This window comes from Furipterus horrens, unplaced genomic scaffold (genome assembly GCF_987537825.1).
Source record: "Furipterus horrens unplaced genomic scaffold, mFurHor1.1.pri manual_scaffold_2, whole genome shotgun sequence".
Lineage (NCBI taxonomy): Eukaryota > Metazoa > Chordata > Mammalia > Chiroptera > Furipteridae > Furipterus > Furipterus horrens.
Window position 1 is genome coordinate 30,366,985 of NW_028327172.1, and position 16,131 is coordinate 30,383,115.

At 36.4% G+C, this 16,131-nt stretch overlaps 1 protein-coding gene across 2 annotated transcripts in view; it reads right to left on the reverse strand.

Moving 5' to 3' along the window:
• Positions 1 to 16,131, reverse strand: part of NELL1 (neural EGFL like 1) — a 755,205-nt gene that overhangs the window by 586,810 nt on the left and 152,264 nt on the right. For both annotated transcript variants that reach the window (XM_090263151.1, XM_090263150.1), the window contains 2 exons: positions 15,809 to 15,905; positions 379 to 451 (listed from right to left, as the gene is read on the reverse strand). In XM_090263151.1, coding sequence (XP_090119277.1) covers positions 379 to 451; positions 15,809 to 15,905 — 170 coding nt within the window. The remainder of the gene's footprint in view (positions 1 to 378; positions 452 to 15,808; positions 15,906 to 16,131) is intronic.

The window sequence follows — 16,131 nt, forward strand, 5'->3', positions numbered from 1 at the left end:
TCTCAAGAAGCTACGCCATCGTCTCTCCAGACGGACGGCTGCCGACGACGACGAACAATTCAAAAAAGTTTTTTAAAATACATATAATTAAATTAAATATATCTTTCTGGACCAACCTACAGAACCCAAACTGCTAATGTAATGTTTCTTACCTTCAAATTTTAATTCTAATTAAAGCTAATAAAATAATACACGTAAGTTTTTTAGAAACTTAAAGACACAGAAGTACATAGTAGAGCTAAGTTTTTTCACTAACCTTGCCACCTCATCAGTCAATACCATAAAGAGTGTGTCATACCCTTCCTGACCTATTTTTCTGATATTATAAACAAGTTATAGAATATTAAAAACTCACAAATGCTTTAAGTTGCTACTTACTGCGATTCAAGTTCGGACATTGTGTTATGTATCCATTCGGCATAAAGATGATTTTCCCGTCTTGGATGATCCCCTTGGTAACAGAAGAGAAAAGCAAAGATCAAGATTGCAGTTACCCATTCACATGTTCTCAAAGGGCAGATTATTTTAAAACAAGACTGATATCCTCATTCAAAAGGTGAATTGGCCTTAGTGGACAGTGCACTACTCCAAGCCATCCTTTTCTAGAAATGAAATGTGCATTCATCTTGAGAGAGCTATAGTTAGAAACCACTGGTTGAGGCAAAAGTCAGCATAGCACTAAGGATCCATCAGTAAATATTTCTTAACTATGTGACTGAAAAGTCATCGATGCAGTAAAAATTCTTCTCAATGCTCTTATCATCCTGGATCATTCAATAAACCTAATTTACAGAATTTTTTTAAGTGGGAGCAAAAAGATAATAGAAACATATTAAACTAAAATGTTTCTATTGATTCACTTAGTCAAGTAAATAAAGTTAGACCTGGGGAATATTACCTAATAATCTTTGCTCTCAGCTACGTAACATGACTTGGGGATGGGAAATCTTAAGAATTGCTCAACATCTCACTGTGAGTAAAAGGTAGTCTTTTAATTCTGTAATTAATTCTGTAAGGACAGCCCTAATTTAAGAAGTCAGTTGGGCTGCCATCTCTCAACGAAAATAATGACTTAGCTTTGGAGTTTTCCAGTTTCATTTCAAGATTCTGTTTCTAGGTGTTTTTGTTTAACTGATTTGATGAGAGAGATATTTCAGAACAGATGGAAAATGTAGAATCCCATTCAGAATATTGAACTTAATCTATAAATAAAATATTGGCTTAAGATAGTGTGCAAGTCTTTCAAAGGAAGTAACATTTAACATTTATGTGCTCATCTTCTAAACAGCAGATGCTGTTTTCTGCTTATTATTTCAAGGTAAAACACTAATTGAAAATATTAATAAAAATAACAGGATCACAGGCCCTCTTCCTCAGAGTTAGGCACATTTATTAACCTTTCCTCTTCAAGGATGATGCAGTGTTTATGATTATAAGACAGTCTCACCACAGGAAGGAAGTCCCTGCCACTGCTGCTTAATATGAATTCATATGAATTCATAATCTCTTGCAGAAGAATTCCAGGGAGCAATTAATGGAGTGTAATCTAAGTGTACCAGCTTCTTCCTATTGCGAAGTTGCTCAGTTTTTCAAAGTGAATGAACTCCTTAAAGAGGAAAGGGTACCTTTCAAGCACATTTGAGAACTTTGAGAAAAGCATGGGATTGGAAGTCAGGGAACCTGGGTTCAAGTTCTAGGTCCATTTCGGGCTGAGTGAACTTAGACAACAACACCCACTTTCTCTGAGCTTCAATTGCTTGATCTGGAAGGAGAAGTATTGCACTATATGCAAAAGCTAAAGATCCTTCCAGCACTCTAGGGCTGGATCAACGAAACAGGTGTTCAAATTAAAACTGTCACCATTTATATCTCTGTGCATGTGCTACTTTTCAAGGTAAAAGAAAGAGGTAAATTAAGGAGAAAGTTGTATATGTATCTACATGAAAGAACAGACTATTGCAGAGAACTGAATATCACATTAGAAAACTTGTATCTAATCAGGTTGAATATGGATAAGTTTGAAGTGACCCAACTATGTGGGTTTTCCTAGGAGAGTCCCATGTAAACCAGGATGTTCTGTCATCTGAGATGATGAAATGGTGAAAGCACATGGACCAGGAAAGAATCAGGAACCTCTATTACCTGTTTATTGGAATACCCTAAATTATTCTTATTTTTATCAGCCATGGAAAGAGCACTCAGAAACCTGGAATACATTTGTTGTAGTATTACCTTTCCAACAGCAAATGGAAAATCCATTTGTGAGATTCAAGATGGCGGATGAGTAAGTGAAAGCTGCACAAATCTCCTTCTAGGACAAAACTGGAATTAAACTAAATTGTAGAGAAATCATCCTGACTAAGCAACTTAACACTAGCTGGAGAGAAGCCCTATAACCACGCACAGACAGAAGAAACCATTTCACCACAATGAGACTGGTAGGGAGTGCACAGGAGGCGTGAGAGGGCTGGCTGGGCTCCCACAGGCAGCAGCTGAAGTTCCAGAGGGATATTTCAGTGGATGGGGAGTCCTTTTTGAGAAGTGTGGAGTCTAAACACCAAAGAGGGCTCCCCAGCCCACAGCACCAGGACCAGGAAAGGAACCCAGATAAAAACCCAGCTGTAAAAAGGTGTGGGGTTTCTATCCACCAGAGAGAGATGGCTGGAGATGCAGAGAGCCTCCTAAAAGGCTAACACACAAAATTCCATTTGCAGCCACTTACCCTGGGCTCCAGCAAAGGGAGGGCAGAGTAGACTAGAGACTCATGAGAAAAGTCTGGGGCTGGTGGCTCTGGGGAGAGACCTGAAGGAACAGCCACCAGGATCCCTGTGCTGAGTAATTCTCCATACTGCAGAAGCTATCTTTCTCAGGCATAGTGCTCACCTCTGTGAAGAATCAGCCTTAGAGGAAGCAATAGTCCTGCCTGCAGAAATTACTCTGCCCCACACTGTGGAACTTAAAGTGGGATGCTGAGTACAGTCTGAGGCTTTATCACTGATTAAGCTTAACAGCTAAGATGAATCTCTGGGAGCTCTGAGACTTTAGCTGACCCTCCCCCAGACCCGGTGCTGGTAAAAGCCAGCCTTGGTGCACAGCCTTGTTCTTTCTGCACACAACAGGCCCAGCAGAGGGAGCACAAGCTGAGTATGACTGATAGCTCCAAACAAGTTGTCCAGGGTCAGTCACAGGCAGTATCTGACATACGTCTGAACCACAGTCTTTAAAGATATACCTAATACATAGAAACAAACACCCCAGGCAGCCAAAATGGAAAGACAAAGGAATAGGCCCTAAATAAAAGGACAAGAGAATTACCCAGAAGAAGAACTAAATGAAAAGGAGGCAAGCAATTTATCAGATAGTTTAGAGTAATGATTATAAGGATACTGAGCATATAAAAAGACACAGAAAAAACAAAAAAGGACCACTCAGAAATAAAGAATGCAATATCTGAAATGAGTAGTAAATTGGAAGAAATAAACTATAGGTCTGATGTAACAGAGAACTGAATCAGTGATTTGGAAGACAAGGTAGGAAAAAACACCCAAGCAAAGCAGCAAAAATAGAAAAGAATTAAAAAGAATGAGGGTAGCTTCAGAAACCTTTGGGACAACATGAGGTATAACAACATCTGCATCACGGGAATACCAGAAGGAGAGAGATAGCAAGAAATCAAGGACCTATTTAAAGAAATGATGACCAAAAACTCCCCTAGTCTGGTGAAAGAAAAAGACACACAATCCAGGAAGTGCAGAGTCCCAAACAAGATGGACTCAAAGAGGCCTACACCGAGACACATCATAATTAAAATTGTAAAACTTAAAGACAAGAAGAGAATCCTAAAAGACACGAGAGAAGCAGGTAGTTATCTACAAGGGCGCTCCAATTGGACTGTCATCTGATTTCACAACAGAAACATTTCAAGGATTGTTATGAATATTCAAGGTGATGAAAAGCAAGGACATTACAACCAAGGCTACTTTACCCAGCAAGGCTCTGAATTAAAGTTGAAGGATAAATAACAAATATCCATTTGCTAACTATATCTCATCTACTCATCCTGTAGCAACATAATGCAATACACAGCACTTTTACTTTTTTAAAATGTGACTACTGATTTTGGTACATTATAAATTACAAATTCCCTCTCTCACATTTTCTTCTACCTACTTCCCTCCTCGGTTCTCTCCTTTACTACTATTAATCTCTGGCACACCGTTGTTTGTTACATGGATCATTAGGTAAAGGTTGATGATGTTGATTTGAACAAAAACAGAAATAAGGGCTGACAGTTTTTCAGTTCCCATTAATGCAAAAATTCAAAGTACTGTTTATTTTTTTCTAAGGAAGGGTCATGAGGGTCAGCCCACAAAATGGCATGAAAATGTGTTTCTGCCAAATAAATCAAAATGGAATGTTAATTTATTTAAAACAATGTAATTTCAAAAGAAGGGTGGCAATATACTGTATAAATACCAAATGTAACCCAGAGAATTCTGATTGTGTGTATGCATGTGAAGACATACATGTGCATATATTCCAGCACCTTCCCCAGAATAAGAACCAGAAGGTCTTGTATTGAACTACCATATGGTCTATTTAGTGCAAGGACATTCATCAGTAAAAGAAGAATTTGTCAAGCATGTAGCTTTTTCTTTTTAAAAAACTACAGAAAAGGAGTTGTATACAGTAGAAAACTACAAACTAGCTCCATCAGCCTTATTTCTCCCAGAAAAATCATCCATGAAGACTTCTATAGATATGAATTTGCCTTCAAGCACTGTAATTTCTCCCAAAAGATGTGAAATAAGGGCTCAAAAGATATCATTTCTATTATTTCTCCTTATTTAATGTCATATGTACCTACACTTAACTGAAAAATGCAACTCTAGCTGGGCATATGTTAGCTGACCTCATTTGATCTCATTTATTCACATCTATGCTTTATTTCAGGTCATTCATCACTGTAGTGTTCCTCAGACTTCGAGTTTCTTAAGAATCACCTTGACTATTTGTTTAATATTCTGATTCCAGGTCAACAGCCAGATTTGGTTTTAGTAGGGTTGGAGGGGGCCCAGGAATCTTTATTTCTAAAAAATTCTTTAAATTTATTGATATTTAGAGAGAGAAAGGGGGAGACTGATTTTTAGAGGTGGGGGGAGAGAGAGACATCAACTTGTTATTCCACTTATTTATGTATTCATTGGTTGCTTCTTATATGTGCCCTAACCAGGGATTGAACCACAACCTCGGTGTATCAGGATGACACTCTAACCAACCGAGCTACCCAGCCAGGGCAGGAACCTTCATTTTTAAAAGCTGTCCCAGGTGACTCTGATAAAAAGTCACTTTGAAAAAACCCTGCCCTACTGTCAATTATTTGTTTCTTTGGGAGCAAAAGGGTTTACTCATTAAAAGTTCAGAGAGGTGAAAATAGCATCCAAATTCAATATTTGAATAGAGTAAAACCTTCCTGCTTTGAAATTGAATGACACCAACAGAATTACTAAATTATCAAAACTATGAAGGCAAAAATCATATGTTTTCATCACAGTATCCCCTGCAGTTACTATTGTAGTATATTTCCCATGTTAGGCACAATAAGTATCTTAAAAGCATAAAACTCCTGAAAACTATGAATTGCACAATATTGGACAATACATTTTTCAGAGCTGTTAAGTCTGTGAAGAACATATAGGATATGAGTTTTTAAACTAGTGATACACCTCAGAATTTTAGAGGAGGTTGAGGGAGGACAGTCATGAATATTTTGTAAAAGCTTCTGAGGTGATCTTGCTATGTGCCCAATGAGGACTACAGAGGTAAGACAGATCACCCGGTCATTTGACCTATGAAAATCCCAGGGCTTTAATATTTTAAGTAGCTTTCCCAAAAGACACCTGAATTGTAGGCCATAAACTACAGGTCTACTAACTCCAACACCAGTGTGGAGCCGCTATGACATATGTAAATAATAACATATTTGAGAAAGTTTTAGAATTGCAAGAGGTAACAAGATGTTGCTACAATTAGGTGTTTTCATCAAAATAAGGTCCTATCTTAATTGCCTTAACTGATAGATACTATGCAACTGTCCATAATGAATTTACTTGCATTAGATGTGAACAGTTTGCTAAAATAGTTTTTCAGTGCTGGAAAACAAAGACCCTTTTAAGTAGCCCAATACCCAGCCCCTGAGATCTTATTTACCCTATTAATTTGCTAAACTATCCATCTTCTCATCGTGAGTACAATGTTAAACCTTAGCCAATCTGAGTAGCTAAATAAACCCCTATGGTGCAGGGCCCAGATTAATAAACTTCTACTATTAGTACTAATGAAAGGAAGAAAAATAGATTTTCCCTCTCTTTGTTACATCCACCTGTTGCCGCCCTCTCCTGCACTCAGCTCACCAGGCATTGAAAAATAAATTTGCACCAGATAAGTTTTTTGTTTGGAGAACTAATGCCCAATTATTTCCATTGGTCCAAGAACAATTCTCATTTCACAGTAAGAAATACAGGAAGATGCAATAAAAAACGATTAGAAAAATCATGCCATTATTACTTTCTTATGTATGGAATAACTAAGATTAGGCAAGTCCTTCTAAGACTCAGAGCTTTCTAATACAAATAAAAGCAGCTTTGCCGCCAAAAACGCTAATTCTTTTTTAATGCTCTTATTTTCCTTCAGAACTCTGTTTACAGTGAAGAAAATGGTTGTATTTTTTTGTATGCTAAAACACTGAAACGAATCGCTTTGAAAGGGAAAAGGGAAGAGGGTGGGGAAGAGTTCCTGCAGGGCAAGTAAATATATGGATGAAGATATGTTCTGTTTATAAACTGGCAAGGACCCAAGCTTTGGCAACCGGCTAACAAAAAGTCAGACTCAAGGAGGATTTTCAAAATGCAACCAATTATGTATTTCTGCCCTGAAGATAGTTAATAAAATATTCCAGCTTGCATAAAAGCCAAAAAAGACATTTGTTGACTTTCATTATGATCAATAAAAACTGTCAGCTCATTAGCATATCATTAACTCTCCTGCTGTTTCCAAAGTCTTAATGCACAGAAATATTAATCTACAAATGTATAAGATTCCCCAGCTCTGCAACTTTGACTTTCTGCATGAAAGGAAATATAAGAATTAGAGATGGGAGGAATCCAATATAGCCACTTTTTCTATGTGCCAATAAACATATGTTTACCATCTGTGGAATGATGGGAACCAGCTGAGGTAAAATAAATAAATAAAAAATAAAAACAGCTGTGGCATTAAAAAATTTTAATTCATTTTGTTTCCCAGTGACAGCTCAGCTGTTAAGGAGACAGTGAAGTCCAGGGAAGGAAAAGGTTTCAGACCCTAATTCACCTAACAGAGAAATAGAAGGGAACAGGGCTTCTGGGAAAGGCTTTGCAATATGAATTCTTCCTGAGATCTCAGCCGTTTAGAAACTGCCCAAAGACCCAAGCCACTGAAGCATCCTTAACTCACTGCCACTTACCTACGCTTGTTCTTTATTTCTTTACCTCCTGAAAGAGTAACATAATCAGCTCAGAATGCATCAAAGAGAAACTGAGTGGTAGTCAACCATCTTGATAATGAAAACCTATGACGATCAGAAGATTCAGACAGGGCAAACACTACTGGCCAGCTATTTTTTCACATGCATGCAGTTTTGAAGTGAAAAAAATCCCCAAACTCTGTTCTGTGTCTCTGATAGGAAGTACCTAATGCTAGAGCCTTCCGTGCCAGGCACCAGCCTCTGCTCTTCAATCAGCAGCACTTTTAATGCACAATCCATAAGGATCCACCAGGGCCCAGAAATCAGGGTTGACGAGGAAGGAATTTTTGCTTTTACATTGCCTAGGAAGCAAAGTATTAATATTTAAAATAGAGAATAATGCTATTTTAACTTGAAAACACATACTAAGCCTTTTTCGTGCTGGAGCAATAAAGCAGGCATAGCTCTTGGACTCAGGAGACAGCTTCTACAGGATAAATATTAAAAGCCTGAAGATGTGCTGACTCACCTGAGAAGGGCTGCCTCTTTTACAGGGCGTTAAATTGATCGAGATAGTTTCTGTAATGAGACACTGACATATTTTCCCTAGCCTTGCCACCTCACCCTACCAAGGGATGGCCAGAAGCACTGCTGGACACACAGGGTTGTAAGCGGAAGATGAGTTTTGGAAGGTTCCCTCCTAAAGAACCATTAGCCTTGGCTACACCTCCCAGGGAGCAAAGAGATTCACCCTGATCCCTAGGGAGACGGCCTGTGTGGAAATGCCATCCCTTCTGATGCTTCTCACTGGGCCCACCTATTCCTTTGGGCGGGAGCCCTGGAGAAAGACAACAGGATCTGTCTCTACCATGGGACATGCTGCAGTTAAATGAAATGTCACCATCATCTAACACAGTGACTAGTACATGGTAAGCATGACCCTAAAAATGTTTATTGAATTAAAGTTTGGGTGAATGAGCCAAGACTGAAATTTAAAAAAGACCTAAACTTAAATTCCATTTCCATCACCTAAGACTGGCAAATTGCTTAATCTCTCTGAGTTCTGCTGGCTGATGTATACAATAGGGATAATAATAGCTACCTCATCAGGATTCTCCTAAAGGGTACTATAATTAACTGAGGTAATATGTATAGGGCCATACAAGGTCTGGAACATAGAAAGCATTCACTAATTGTTGGTACTCTTGTCCACATCCAAGTATGTGAACACCATTTGTGCCTTCTGTGTTTATCAGGAATGTGGGCTCTTCAGTAGAAGGGTCCTTACGTGTTCAGAGAACCATACATTCATCAAGCTGGAATATATAATAGGACTAACTGTTCTCCCTCTCTTAAGCCAAACTCCCTACTCAAACAGAAGCCACCAAACACCAGAAAAAGCACCTATCATTTCTATAGTATAGTGTTAAGCACACAACGAACATTAAATACATAAGAAAAAAAAGGAAAAAAATGCATATTGCAAACTTACTATGTGCTAGGTCCTTTTAACATATCTTTATATACTCTACATTATGACATATATCTTTGCCACTTTACAAACAAGAAGACAAATTCATAGCTATTACATTCAATCATTTTAAGAGTATACTGTCTGCCAACCATGTTCCTGGTACTTTTCTAAGCCTTTGTTGAATAAAATAGACACAGTTCTGACCAAAGTAAAACTTACAATCTAGAGAAAATGGCCAATAATTAACAAGTAAACACCCACATAAATATACTCAGGAGTAGTTATATAACTTGCGGAGTTTCTTATTTAAAATTATTGAAAACTTAAAAAACAGCAGCAGCGGAGGCATAAGCCAATCACAGAGACTTTGTACAATAAATGCAACCCTTCATTATAGACCCAAGGCTTCCAGGAAAAGTATATCTTCACCAGAAACTAACTAGCTACAAAACAAGAAAAAGCATTAAAAGTGAGCCAAGTTTGGAACTGAGACTTCTGAACAAATTTCTGTTGATTCTTAGAAACATGAAAATACACATATATATGTATGTGAATGTATGTGTATGTATGTGTATGTATATATGCTCATACATATATGAATCACTGTCCTGAAAAATTATAACATGCTTCTGTATTTTGAATATTTATGACGTACAAAAGGGTTGAAAGCAAAATATAGCAAAGAACTATAAATGCACCTGCCAACTTAAGAAATACAATAGTATCACTATAGTTGAAGCCTTCTGGGTGTCCATCCCTAATAAAATTCCCATTTTGTCCTCTCAGAAATAAACTATTCTGAATTTTTGCTTATCATCCCCATGCATTTATTTTCTTACATATATGGATATGTAAAATATATAGAATTGTTTTACATTTGAAACATTAATTATTTAGTACTATAATTTTCTCCTGCTACTTGCTCTTTTACTCAATATTATAATTGCAAACCATCAATTTTTATTCAATTTCAATGATTTTAGTGTTCATTTGTAAGATTCTACTACAATGTAGATAAATATCCACCTACTAATGGACAATTAGTTTTTTTCCAAGTTTTCAAAATGTTTTTTAAAATGCTCCTCTGAAAATCCTTTGATGCATGAGCAAGAGGTTCTTTGATGTGTACAGAAGTTGGGTTCCTGTGTCAGAAAGTATGCAAATCTTCAATTTATACAGAAAATCCCAAATTGTTCTTACTCATTCCACCAATTCAAGTTTTCATCACAATGGGTCAACTGCCTCAGCCCCGCTTAATACCGTCAGGTGTTTTTGTTGTTCATTGTTGTTGGTTTTTTGTTTTTCTTTTTTCCATTTTGCTAGACTGGAGTGTAAAAAAGATGGTATCTGATAATGGTTTTAATTGGCATTTCCAAGATAACTATTGAAACTGAATTCCTTTTAATACATTCATTGACCATTCATGTTCCCACTTTGGGGAACCGCCCTTTCATATCTTTTGCCTGATTTCTTATTGAGTTATGAGAATCTTTCTTATTAATGTATAGCATTTCTTTAATGGATATTATTTCTTTGCTCATTGGTCTTGTTGCCAAGGTCTTCTTTAATGAACATTTTTTTATTTTATATATAAAATTATCAATATTTTCTTTAATGGTTTTACAGTTTTTAATATTGCTTAAGAAATTCTTCTCTAAACTGAAATCATAAAGTAAGCTCCTATGTTATCTTCTAAAATTTTCAAAGTTTTGCTTTTACATTTTGGTACTTAATTCAACTGTAATTTTAATTGATTTTTGTGAATGGTGTCCAAATATTTAAAAAAAATAAATTCCCTGGAATTTTACACAAAATCAATTACCTCAATTATTATAGCATATGTGAAATACTTAAATAACTGATTTTCCTAACCACTTATTAATGAATACATCCTTTCCCCATTAATCAGGAATGCCACTTCAAATATGTATCAAGTTTCCAAATTTTCACATATAATGAAGTCTCTCCATTCTGTTTTCCCAGTTCATGTGCCAATCCTTGTACTGATATTATATTCTCTCTGTTGATTGCTATAACTTTAAAATAAGTCTTCATAGCTGAAAGAGAAAGCTCCTCCTTTTACTTTTTTAGAAACATCATTATTGGTCTTTCGTCTTCCATATTAATTTTAGAATCAGCTTGCAGATTAGATCAGAAAATAAAATCCTGTTGGCAATTAATTACAAGTTCATTGAACCTAGAGATCAATTTGGGAAGAATTGACATTTTTATTCTTTTTAAGCCTTGATCTCCAAGAATATGGTATATGCCTCCAATTAAATCTTCTTTTAATAACTTTTATTAAATTATAATTTATTCCATAATTGTCATGTATATATTTTTTATGGTTTGCTCTTAAGTACTTTACACGTTTTTGATATTATAAATGAAGTATTCTATTTAACTGCACATTTGTTGCTGCTGCTACTTTTCCTCAGCAATTGATCATCTTTGATTTTTACATCCAGCACTCTCCAAAGAGTCTTGGTAGTTCTAATAATTTGTGAATCTTTTTTTCTGTGCAGATAATTATTTGATTTGGGAATAATTACATTTTTTTATATTTATAATCTTTAAAGTTTTTATTTATTTGTTACTTGTAAAGAAACACTTGTAGTAAAGATTCTTGTATGGTTCTTGATTTTAACAGGAATTCACTTAATATTTAAACTGAAAGTATGATGTTTTCATGCATGTTCAATTTATACACTCTTTATTAGTTTGATGAAGTTTCCTTCTATTACTATTTTGCTAAGAATTTTTTATCATGCATCAGTATTGAATTTTATGTAGTGCTTTTCCTTCCTCAAGATGACCACAGGATTTTTTTCTCCTTGTTTGTTTAATGTGGTGAGTGATAATACACTTATTGATGATAAAAACATATTTGAAATGACCGACTCAGTCTTCCTCACACCCAGACACACACACACACACACACACACACACACACACACACACACACACACACAGCTATATTCACTTCAGTAATTATTTGGGGGTAGGCAGGTCAAGATCAGAGTATCCTCATGAATGAGATGGGTAGTGTTCTCATTTATTCTATTCTCTGGAAGAGTTTATATAAGATTGAAATTATTTCCTTGGATGTTATAGAACTCCCTATAAAACAGTTTGAACCCAGGGGTTATTTGGTGGTGATGCACGGTAGATTGCAAAAATTATCCAAATCGTTTGCTTCTTGCTGGACTGCTGCCCTGTGCAGTGGGAATGTGTAGATAACCCATAAAAAGTTCGGAAGTCTATTTCCCATACCCTTACATGTGGCCAGATACCTTGTTTGGTGAAGATAATGGTTCAAAAATAACAATGTGCAAGTTTCAAGTCTAGGTTTCGAAAGGCTGTGTACACTTCTGCCCAACCGGTGAAACATGGTTCAGGCACCATGTAAACAGCATGGGATAGACTGCTAAAAAATGAAAGATTACATGAAACAGAGAGGAGCCATCACAGTTAAGGCCATTCAAGTACAGCCATTGCCCAGAAAACCTAGCAGCTAACCAAAGATGCATATAAGTGGACCTGCTAAGAAGAACAATAAGCATTCTGCTAAACCCAGCCCGAACTGACAATTCACTAAATTGTGCACTAAATAAATGGTTGCTCTCCCAAGCCATTAAGTTTTGAGTTGATTTTCTAAGCATCAAAAGCTAACTAATCCAATATATTTTGAATCACGAATTCCTTATCGTACTTTATCGTACTTCATTTCTTAAGTCCATTTTGACACCTTGCCAGCACTTGTTGTTTGTTGATTTATTAATAATAGCCATTCTGACAAGTGTGAGGTGATATCTCATTGTGGTTATAATTTGTATCTCTCTGATGACTACTGACGTTGAACATTTTTTCATATGCCTATGGGCCCTCTGTATGTCCTCCTTGGACAAGTGTCTATTCAGGTCCTTTGCCCATTTTCTAATTGGGTTATCTTCCTGGTGTTGAGTCATGTGAGTTCCTTATATACTTTGGAGATTAAACCATTGTCTGATATATCATTGGCAAATATGTTCTCTCATACAGTCAGTTTGATGATGGTGTCTTTAGTCATGCAGAAACTGTTTAGTCTGATGTACTTCCATTTGTTTATTTTTTCCTTTATTTCCCTTGCCCTATGAGATATATTAGCAAAAATACTGCTATGTGAGATATCTGAAATTTTACTTCCTATGTTTTCTGCTAGGACTTCTATAGTATCACGACTTATATTTAAATCCTTTATCCATTTTAAGTTGATTCTGGTGCATGGTGTAAGTTACCATAGAGGCATGGGTTTATTTCTGGGCTCTCTATTCTGTTCCAATGAAACCAGTAGCTGGTTCTTTGAAAAGAGAAATGAAATTGACAAACCTTTAACCAGACTCATCAAGAAAAAAAGAGAAAGGACCCAAATAAATAAAAACAGAAATGAAAAAGAAGTAACAATTGATACCACAAAAATACAAAGGATTGTAAGAAATTACTATGAACAACTATATGCCAGAAACTGGAAAATCTAGGCAAAATGGACACATTTCTGGAAATATACACTCTCCCAAAACTGAATCAAGAAGCAGAAAGCCTGAATAGAAAAGTAACAACCAACAAAATTAAAGCAGTAATAAAAAAAACTCCTGGCACACAAAAGCCATGGACCGGATGGCTTCACAGGTGAATTTTACCAAACATTCAAAGAAGAACTAGCACTTCTCTTTCTCAAACTATTTCAAAAACTTCAAGAAAAAGGAAGAGTTCCAAACCCTTTACAAGGCCAGTATTATCCTAATTTCAAAACCAGGTAAAGACACAACAAAGAAATAAAATTACAGGCCATTATCTCTGATTAATATAGATGCTAATATCCTCAACAAAATATTGGCAGTCCAGATCCAGCCATACATTAAACAGATCATGCACCATGATCAAGTGGGATTTATACCAGGGATGTAAGGATGGTATAACATTCACTAATCAATAAATGTAATACATCACATAAACAAATGAAAGACAAAAATTACATGATCATATTAATAGATGCTGAAAATGCATTTGACAAAATCCAGCACCCATTTGTGATAAAAACACTCAGCAATGTGGGAACAGAGGGAGCATACCTCAACATAATAAAGGCCATATGCAAGAAACCTACTGCCAACATCATACTCAATGGACAAAAACTAAAAGCATATCCCTGAAGATCAGGAACAAGACAAGGGTGCCCACTTTCACCACGTCTGGGTAGATTCACATTACACTGAATATATATCCAAAGGAAATGAAAACACCACCTCAAAAAGATATTTGCACCCCCTTATTCATAAAAGCATTATTCACAATAGTAAAGACATGGAAACAACCTAAGTGTCTGTCAACAGATGACTGGATAAAGAAGATGTGAGACAGATTGATGGATATATGAATAATATGTTTACAGCCACAGGAAAGAAGAACATAAATGGACCTTGAGGGCATTAGGTAAAGTAAAATAAGTCAGACAGAGAGACAAATACTGTATACCGTCATTTACATGTGGAACCTAAAAAGCTGAACTCATAGAGACAGAGAGTAGAATGGTGGTTGTCTGTCAGGGCTGGGGAGGGGGAAAGGGATAAAAGTTGATCAAAGGGTACACACTTCCACTTACAATATGAGTAAGTTCTGGGGATCTAATGTACAGCAGCATAGTGATAATGGTTAAGAATACTGTGTTATAATCTTGAAAGTTGCTAAGAGAATGGATCTTAAATGTTCTCACCATAAAGAAGAAATGGCAATTATGAGATGGTGGTATTAGCTAACACTACGGTGGTAATCATTTTGCAATGCATAGGTGTAACACGTAAACCCATTTTACACCTTAAACTTACATAGTTATAGTTAATTATGTCTCAATAAAGTTAAATGTAAATAAATAAGGCATAAACTCAAGTGTCTAAATTCCTGTCACTGGCAGACATCATTCTGGTTTTCATTCCCCTCCATATATTTGGACCCTACAAATCTCCTTTTTTAGAAGTGCAATAATAAATTTTAAGATTTTGCTCTGTTTTATCAAGCATTTATAGGCATTTTGAAGCATGAGGATTTTTACAATACCTATTCTACCATATTGCCAGAAGCAAAATCCTGCCATTCCATTGAAGAACAAGACTATCTTAAAATTTCATGTTTTTAACTTCTTCAGTTTATCACTGTAGCCCCACGTTCCTATAAAGTACCATAATGCAGTTATTGTGCCGTCTTCTTTATAGACAGAAAATCAAAACTCCTAGACAGTGATATCTGTTTCCTGTTGTATATCTAAACATACCCCCAAAATGATTTAACATATATTCTGAGAATGAAAACCAATTTAAAGATTACCTTAAGAATTAAGCTAATGGCCCTAGCTGGTATGACTCAGCGGATTGAGTGCTGGCCTGCAAACCAAAGGGTTGCCAGTTCAATTCCCAGTTAGGGCACATGCCTGGGTTGTAGGCCAAGTCCCTGGTTGGGGGTGAAGTCCACAGTTGGGGATAAGCAAGAGGCAACTACACATTGATGTTTCTCTCCCTCTCTTTCTCCCTCCCTTCCCCTCTTTCTAAAAATAAATAAATAAAATCTTTTTTTTTTTTTTTAATGAAGCTAATGAGAAACATTTCAAGGATCATCCACATTGTGTCTCATTCATACCTAGCGCTAGAATGAATTGTGTGACCTTGGGCAAGTCACTTCACTCTCTGCCTCGCAGAGAGTTACAAAGCACCTACTTCATAAAATTATGAAGATTAAAAGATTTAATTCATGTCAAACACACAAAAAAGTACAAGGTAGAAGTAGAAAGTAGCCCTTACTTTGAATAAGCCATGTTTTGGGTTGCGCTGACCAAGCCATAAATTGCTTCCTGGGGGAAGGTTGGTCTCAGGAGGGTCTATGACACGTTCATAAATCCTGTAGAGGCAAAGAACACAATTAATGATAGAGGCTCAAAGCAGAACCAAAACATGCACATGCTGTCTGAAGGACTCATGGCAGTAGCTTCTGCCATAGAGACATGGAACCAATAGGTGGCACGTTTTAAATGACAGGTAGGTAACATGAATGTAGAGATCTGTTTCTTGACAACACTTGGGTGTTGTTTCACAACCTCAGGAGTTCCCTGGGTGAAATTCAAAAT